Source organism: Cebidichthys violaceus, unplaced genomic scaffold (assembly GCF_023349555.1).
Source record: "Cebidichthys violaceus isolate CVI_PGR_0920_01 unplaced genomic scaffold, fCebVio1.0.p SCAF_47, whole genome shotgun sequence".
NCBI lineage: Eukaryota > Metazoa > Chordata > Actinopteri > Perciformes > Stichaeidae > Cebidichthys > Cebidichthys violaceus.
Genome location: NW_027176672.1, coordinates 1,685,163 through 1,694,163, shown reverse-complemented (window position 1 = coordinate 1,694,163; position 9,001 = coordinate 1,685,163). Strand labels below are relative to the sequence as shown.

The window sequence follows — 9,001 nt, the reverse complement described above, 5'->3', positions numbered from 1 at the left end:
GACAGTCTGCAGTACTGACGCCGCCTTCAAGTACCCCCACTCTCAGTAGCGATTATCGGACTTCGCGTAACTTGGCACAAAATAGCGTTTGCGGTTAGCCTTAACCGGAAACGAAGTTCGTTTTTTAAATGTAGCTTTTGTCTGTTTGAGAGAAAAAAGAAGCTTACAACAGCAGTTTTGAGTTGCTGCCTCACGTGATCACCATCTAGCTACAGTTTAGGATAAGGTAAAATAGGAAGGTATGTGTGCTATTAAGGCTAATGGCGTTTATCAACACTTAAGGAAACTATGTATTCCTTTTTTTTTGGCTTACACGCCCTTCCCTGTAAGCCGGTGTCATTTGTGACTTAATGAAGTTGTTAGTGTGCTTTCTAATACAAAATAATAGGATTTTCCGACAGAACCGGAAGGCAGCACACTTGCTGTATTGGATGGTTAATAGCGATAAAAACTGCAGACCAGAGCCGTGTAAAGAGAGAGTCGCATCAAGAGAGGTTCAAAGCGCTTGATTGTCACGTGATTTTACGCAGACTTCAGGTAGTTCCAGGAAGTACTTGGCGGGCAATTTGAATGCGTTGATATTGGTAGAAATCGGTACAAACAGAGAGGCAGAACTTCGATTTTAGTACTCAATAAATATGAATGAACAATATTCATATATAGCAAGGATGATATGTATTTAGTAACATACATTTTTGTGTTTTTAAAAAAAGGAAAATTTGCTATTTTAAGATTTTTAAGTGCAACCACTAGAGTTACCTGCCTTGTTGACATATTTTAGGCTAAATGTTATTTATAATTTAGATATAAACTTAATATTGTTTCTAGACCAGCAACAGCAAAGTCACGATGTAAAGTCATTAATATCTCACTGGAAACAAATCTAGAATGTAAACAAAATAAATACCTTTCCTGGGTTAATTTTATAAATGATAAAAAGTCTTTTTTTCCCATAATTTCCTAAATTCCAAGGTGTAGTTCATAATTTGACACAGTAAAGCAGCAAATCCTCTCATTGGAGAAGCGGGATCAAGAGAATCTTCGCTTGAAAAATGACCTCAACCATTATTAAACCAATCAACCAATTATTAAAATAACTGCTGGTAAACAGTCTGTGGGTTCACTAGTCGATTAATCCACTAATCATATCAGATCTACTCACCATGAGGTCAGTGTTCCAGAGCGGCAGGGTTGGAAAAAAACACATGCACTGTTAAGCTGCATGTCAAGGGTTTTCAGATATTGTTTTTAATCATGAGAAGTACATAAAACACAGACGAACACTTCCTCCTTCAGTTTAACACAAACATTCAAAATCACCCACTTTGCTATCAAGACAAATGTTGTGGAATAAATAATACAACATATGCTTCTGAGGTGTAGTGGAGTAGAAGTATGAAGTTGCATAGAATGGAAACACTCGAGTAAAATACCCTGAATTTGTACTTAAGTACTTAGTTACATTCCACAACTGCAGATCGACCATCTGACCTTACGTCATTAACATATAAGACACCATCTAGAAACACTGCATCCACCCACACACAGTCTCACATGCCCTCTCTCTCTCTCTCTCTCTCTCTCTGATACACACTCACAGTCTGTATCTGGTGATCCAGTCTCAGTTCTGTGTAATATCTGGACCAGCGCCGCAGAGGACTGAAGTGTGTAAACATGTCATTTGCCCGTGATGTCCATCCTCTCACGCTAATTGGACTGATGCATTTATACGAGGGAGTATTTCACCATTAGAAGATATAAATAGAACTGTTTATTATCACGGGGGGGGGGGGGGGATTCGATTTTGAATGTTTGAATGGTCGCTGGTGTGTGGGTTTCTATTTTTGGTCTTTTTAGTTACTGTGGAAACCGGCGGGCCCTGCAGGCATCCGGTATAAGCTGTTCCTGTTTAATGCCTCTGCTTTGTAAAATGGATTCCCCGTTGCCTTGTTCTCAGCCAGTTCAATGCAGATGGAAAGATTTGTTAATATACAAAGGGATTATAATAACGATGTAAACCCAGTCTGGCTGTGTCTGTCGGAGATTTGACAAGAATGTAGAGACATTAAGACAGCTTACTGCTCTACCTGCCCCCCCCCCGCTTCCTGCTTCCTGTACTCTATTACATTTAAATTAGCTGCCAGTTCATTTCAGACTGAATTTGTTTTACTTGAACACGCATACAGTTAATTAGATGCATTAAATGGAATGAAAACATTCAGAGAGGGGCAAATTGTTTCAATTATAACACTGACAAAATGAAATAAGTCATATTTACCCACTGTAATATTTATTATATTACATATACTCACACACACACACGTATGTATATATGCATACATATACATACGCGTGTATACATTGTAATTTTACGTTGAGTATCAATGTATCCAAATATTCCAAAACGTTTAAATTGTGGCATCATTTAGTAATCTGTGTCGACACTCAATATTTACATATTTAACGGAACACATAAAGGGATACCGTGGAAAACAATTATTTTAATGAAGCATATAATCAGAAACTCACTGATTGTTATTCTTGTATCTGATTAGGATTCAGCACATAATCTCGTTCTCTCCTCCACCGCAAATGAAGTTTCTGACATGTGTCCTACGTGATCAAATCCGTCATCGTCATCATCATCCATATTAAAGAACTTGCAGTTGAATTCCCCACATGTCTCTGTGTCTCCGGGTCCTCGTCCTCCAGGTCTGTCTCCTCATAAATCACCTCTCCGTTTCAAGCTGCTTCCTCGTCTCCTACTCCTCGTCCCTTTTAAATGTCCTTGTCAAAGCACAGCTGCTGTTCTCTGCTAATGACCACCTTTCAGTTCTAAAAGTTTGGCTTTTTACAGAGGAGCACAAATTTCTATGAGCCCTCCTCCAGGATTTTTTTTACAGATTTGCACCCCACACACACACACACACACACACACACACACACACACACACACACACACACACACACACACACACACACACACACACACACACACACACACACAGAATTAGCAGATGGGTTTTATTTAGTAGAGAAATGTGCCTTCAAGCAAAAGGTGCTCTTTTCGTCACATGATGCCATAAGCATCTTTTTTTTTTTTTTTTTACCATCTGCATATTCTGAGCGTCACCAGAGACACCGAGGAGACGTTTGTTGATTTCATGAGATAAAAAGTGGACAAATGCTTCGTGATGTGATGACGGCGTTTAATGTTGCACGAGAGTGAAAAATATAAAAGGATTCATACTAATCTGGGAGTTTGTTTTTGGCTGCTGCGGTGGATCTGTAGCGTTTTCCAGAGGGAAGTTAAAGAGGATGAACAGGATCAGATACAATTCGTCAAGGTTTCTGTCTCACAACCCAGTTCTGTTCACTCGTTCCCAATAATCTATTATTAGATTTTAAATCTCAGCCCCCAGGTGGCCGTACCATTAAAAGTTGAAACCCTTTCTAGAAGACTTCTGCAAACATTCTCTAAAGCGCTGCTGCTCATGTCTCATGAATCCAATTTCCCGATTAGAGACAAGAGCTGCAAGTGTTCCTAAATGTTCACACTGTTGCTGTTTCAACGGGCTGATCATTGATCAGAAGAGGAAGGGGAAATAATGACGGGCATTTTGGTGACTCATAATTATGACTTTGGTGAGTACATTTTATTTTTCGAGATGAGATATAATGAGCACTTAGAAACGGCTAAATATATATTTCTTTTGGTTTGAGCTAAAAAAAAAACCAAACATGTCTTGTGGCTTCACAAACCCCGCCCCCCAAAGCTGTCAATCAGCAACCGTAAGAAAGATAATAATAATATAACAAATATAGACTGTAAGAGGAAAAAGCGTTAATATTCATGTGCCAGAATTTAATAATATACATATGACATTTAAAGAAAATGAGGCATTACGATGGAGAAAGTGGACACTGGAAGGCATTTTCCATAATCCACTTCATTTGTTTCCATTGTTCCTCGTAAACGACACGGTAATGTGTGTGTGTGTGTGTGTGTGTGTGTGTGTGTGTGTGATAATGAAATGTAACCGAGAGAGCGGAGAGAACAGAGAGAGCCCAAACTAAATCAATGAAGCGCGTCTCGGAGTCTAAATACTTATCCTGCAGCCCAGGCCTGATGGGGACTGATGGGCCTCCTGACTCTGATCCAGGTCCTTGGGCTTTGAAAAAGGACGTGAACACGCGCTGCGTAGATTGATGGGTGGCTGTTTGAGGGGGGGGGGGGGGCCTTCAGGTTCCTCTCTTATCGGCGGAGATGTAATTGCTTTACGGAGAGCTGGTTTGAATCACGGCAGGGATGCGAGTGTGCCGATTTAGCCACTTAACACAAAAACAGGGAGCAGGTTGCTCTGTTTCCTAGAGGAACAAAAGAACACGAAGTGATCCACCTGCAGAACGCTGCTGCTGCTGCTGCTGCTGCTGCTGCTGCTGCTGCTTCTACTGACGCTCCTGCATCTCGTACATCTGTGTTCCTGCTCTCTCCTTCCACGTGTCACCGTGAAGTGATGCTTGATGTGGCAACACAATTCACCCAACGAGGACCCGGATCGTTGAGCTCAACGTATCCTGGCTCCGGCCTCGCTCGACGGTTCGAGTCTGTGCTATGAGTAACCGTGGCAACCGGCATCACCTACTCTAAGTTTTCCAGAAGCGTCCATAGTGGAGCGACGTCGTCTATTCGACAACTGTACCAGCAGGCATCAGCTCTCTAATGTGCAGACAGACACACAGACAGACACACACACACACACACACACACACACACACACACACACACACACACAGACGCACACACACACACACACACACACACACACACAGACACACACACACACAGACACACACACACACACACACAGACACACACAGACACACACACACACACAGACACAGACACACACACAGACACACACACACACACCCACACACACAGACACACACAGAGGACATGTTTTCAAAATGACAACATTGAGGACATGCATGATTCAAGGAGACAGTAAATGCATAAAGTACTAATGTAATATAATTATGTAATAATGTATTTTGCTGTTAGGACACCGGAAATGTTGTCAAAGTAACAAAATTAGCATCTTTTTTTTAATTGACCACTTTTATTGATTCCCTTTTTAACGTCATCTTTTCATTTATATTTATGTATTCATCTCCTTTTTAACAGACTTTTCCCTTTTTATTCTTTCTATTTTATTTTATTTTTTTATTTTAAAATGATCTTGATTTTCCACTTTATAATTACTTTTTTATTATTATTATTATTATTATTATTATTATTATTATTATTATTATCATGTTATTATTCTGAGGCTGTAAAAGGATGATAATTCACATGAGATGACATCATTACATTACTTATTAAACAACATGTCCACTCATTATTATTGACTGTTGAATTGGTTTTCACTGTTTTATTTATTTTTGTGGATGTTTGTCAGAAGGCCAATGCAATCATTTTTCATCCATTTATGATTTGGTGTTTTGTTAGTGGTGCAAATAAACCGAAACTAACAAATCAGTGTAGTTCTCTCAGCCTCTGGCTGTCTCCACAGGTAGATGCGCAGTTTGAAGGCCACACGTGAGATCCCGCTGGTCGCTGTCCGTGGTGCTGAACCCCCCCCCCCCCCACCCGTTAGATTGGTATCTACTGAGTCGAGACTTCACTTGTTGCGCACAGCTGGGATAACACTGAACATTGCTGCAAAAGCGGACGAAGTGTCTTATTCCTACATCTCAGCTAATTATTTTTGGAGTGGTTTGCGCATGCGAGGAGGCAAGCTGAGGCCACTTGCTGATGACCGCGTTGAGAGCATCGCTCGCTCTCAACGCGCGCAGCAGGATATGCGCGTTTTTACATAAACCTGGTGACACAGATTTCCTGTTTTTTTTTAATTTTCTCCCGCTTCTACGTTTCACGCAACAGGCAGCAGCGGCAACGCCAATGTGGAGACGGCGCTGAGGGAAACGCCGCCACCTGTAACCGTGCGTCTATCTGCTGCCGACTTTTTTTTCACGCTCGACGCCGAGGATGAAGAAGCAAAACGTCCGGACCCTGTCGCTCATCCTCTGCATGTTCTCCTACTTGCTGGTCGGCGCCGCGGTGTTTGACGCGCTGGAGTCCGAGACGGAGAGCTCCCGCAGACGCATCTTGGAGCAGAAGCGCAACGAGATGAAGAGGAAGTACCGCTTCTCCGAGGTCGACTACCGCGAAATCGAGCGAGTGGTGCTGCAAGCTGAGCCCCATCGCGCCGGGAGACAATGGAAATTTGCTGGCTCGTTTTACTTTGCCATAACAGTCATCACCACCATTGGTAAGTTGATGTCACGCTTCTATCTTTAGCCACGAGGGGTACTGTTTGACTCTGTTGCCATAGTATTTACAGTATTCTCCTCATCTAAGGCTTGTTTTGCAGACTAAATCATGAATTTAAAGAGATAGATCCACGTTTCAGCATCCACAGTATGCGTTGTGGGTTTATGCGCCTTCTCATTTCCATCCCTCTGCGTTAAGGTTATGGTCATGCTGCACCAGGCACAGATGCAGGGAAGGTCTTCTGCATGTTCTACGCTGTACTGGGAATTCCTCTCACTTTGGTCATGTTCCAGAGCCTGGGAGAAAGGATGAACACGTTCGTCCGCTATCTCCTACACAAGGTGAAGCAGTGCCTGGGCTGTCGACGCACTGAGGTGTCCATGGAGAACATGGTCCTGGTGGGCTTCCTGTCCTGCATTGGAACCCTGTGTGTCGGGGCCGCAGCCTTCTCCCACTTTGAGCGATGGAGCTTCTTCCACGCGTACTACTACTGCTTCATCACACTCACCACCATCGGCTTCGGGGACTTCGTGGCCCTGCAGAAGAAGGAGGACCTCCAGGAGAAGACGCCCTACGTGGCGTTCAGCTTCATGTACATCCTGGTGGGGCTAACTGTCATCGGGGCCTTCCTGAACTTGGTGGTGCTTCGCTTCCTCACCATGAACACCGAGGACGAGCGGCGGGACGCTCAAGAGAGGGCGTCGCTGAAGAGGGACCGGGGCCTTTTGGACGGGCCTCTGGGTCTCCGCGGTGTTGGGGAACAGAGCAGAGGCGGCCACAGAGAGAGGAGCAGGAGCAACGCGGCGCACGGTCGCAGCCACAGCACACTCTTCCTCCCGATGGAGGAAGGAACCAGCTGCACCAACCTCATCGCTTCCCCAGCGGAGGATCGGGAAAGGCGAGGAAGCCCCTGCAGACGCAGGCTGCATTTCCAGATCAAGGCGGGCAGACGCCGGCCGGAGTCCAGCCTCGGCTCCCTCTGCTCCTGCGTGTGCTACCGCTTGGGGATTTGCGATAGTCCTCTCGTGTCCCACGGTGAGCGCCGCGGCTGCCACGTCAATTCTGTTTACGACAACTCTGTGTCCTACAGGATCCAGGGCTGCTCGCCGGGCTCCAGGGACAACACTGGACTCTCTTCCCCAGGAAGCACGCTTTCACCGGGGCACAGCTTCCGGGAGTTCCCTCGTTCAAGGAGAAAGTCTGTGTGAAGAGCAACCGAGGTGGTGTTCAACGCGGACTGTGACCGGCATCTTCAACGACACTGTCTTTTGTGTTACACCTCGTGCATGTCAGGAGACACTGACTCCGCTCAAAACGAATAAGTTGTCAGTCGTGGCTGTTAAAGATCATTGTATTCGTTACGCGAGGACGAGCGTTCTTATCCTCTGTTACCATGACGTTTATTTATTCATGTTGGTGATTCTGCTGTGTTCCTCGCATGAAAGCGAAAGTGCATGCTAACGGGAACGTGCGGCACAACGTGTGGATGCACGTGCGACGTACAGATTGGGCTTTTTTCAAAAGTGTTTTTGGATATAGTGCTTATTAATGACTGTATAACTGTTCAGTGACGGTACGTGAACGACCCTCGGTGGACTCTGCTCCCGCTTCCAACTCAATCCAACACTTTTCATGCCATAAGCTAGAAGATGTCAGCTTACTTTTATATACAAAAAAAAAAAAAAAAGCCTTAAATAACGTTCACCGAGCACATGAGATGTGTGGCTTCTTAGCTCAGTGAATTTAATAAATCCTTTTATTACTTGTAACGGGGGGGGGGGGTCAGGTTAACTTTCCTGTGCATTGTGCAGCATTAATGCACTCTTGATATAAAGAGATTGTGATCGTTACATGACTGATTCTAACGTAATGGATGTAGCACGTTTAACAGATATGTAGCAGGTTGCAAATAAACTTCCCAAAACAATCCTGGAAAAAAAAAATGGTCACTTTCCGGCCCCGGGAGGTGGGGGGGTGGGGGAATGGGGGAGGAGTTATTTCCACGGTTTGTAGTCAGAGTCGATGTGAGTCTCTTACAGTATTGTTTTATTAAACCAAAGGAAAGGAGCATTAAACGTCTGAGGCTTTTTATTTGACTCAAAGTTTGCTGAATTTCTTTTGTTGTCGTTGGTCGTCGTCTGTTCTACTTGTGTTCTTATCAACAGGAACACAGAGTGAACATGGAGAACGTGATGCTACTTGTGGTGACGGTGTAATATTGACTGACTGATTTACATTACATTACATTACATTACATTACAGTCATTTAGCAGACGCTTTTACCCAAAGCGACTTACAATTCAGTATCTATCTACACACCGTAGACGCAGCTACGGGAGACATTCTGGGGTTTAGTGTCTTGCTCAAGGACACATTGACATGAGACTAGCAGAGCAGGAGCCGGGGATCGAAACGCCGACCCTCTGATTGAAAGGCCCTGCTCTCCACTTAGCCACGGTCACCCCCAGGATTTACAGCAGGAGATAAACCCAACAGGCACTGATGTGGTGATTTGAACGTCAAGAGACTCTGAGATGTGGAGGTGAAAATGGTCAAAATCTGGTTGAAAAGTGAAAGTTTTTAGACTTCTAGGTTACAGATAACCGTTGTTTCCACGTCACACTTTAATACACGGTTCAGACCTGCTTCACACTAAATCCTGGT

The 9,001-nt window shown here is 44.1% G+C and overlaps 1 protein-coding gene across 1 annotated transcript; it reads left to right on the top strand.

Moving 5' to 3' along the window:
* Positions 1 to 5,774: 5,774 nt before the first annotated feature.
* On the top strand, positions 5,775 to 8,292 carry kcnk15 (potassium channel, subfamily K, member 15). Its single transcript, XM_068729705.1, has 2 exons — positions 5,775 to 6,335; positions 6,536 to 8,292. The coding sequence occupies exons 1-2, from the start codon at positions 6,053 to 6,055 to the stop codon at positions 7,543 to 7,545; spliced, it is 1,293 nt and encodes a 430-aa protein (XP_068585806.1). The 5' UTR covers positions 5,775 to 6,052; the 3' UTR covers positions 7,546 to 8,292.
* The last annotated feature ends 709 nt before the right edge of the window (positions 8,293 to 9,001 follow it).

Excerpts from the sequence above, each read along its gene's own strand:
- kcnk15 (XM_068729705.1), top strand. The coding sequence starts at position 6,053 with ATGAAGAAGCAAAACGTCCGGACCCTGTCGCTCATCCTCTGCATGTTC. Across the intron at positions 6,336-6,535 it reads AACAGTCATCACCACCATTG|GTTATGGTCATGCTGCACCA; the intron begins GTAAGTTGATGT and ends CTCTGCGTTAAG.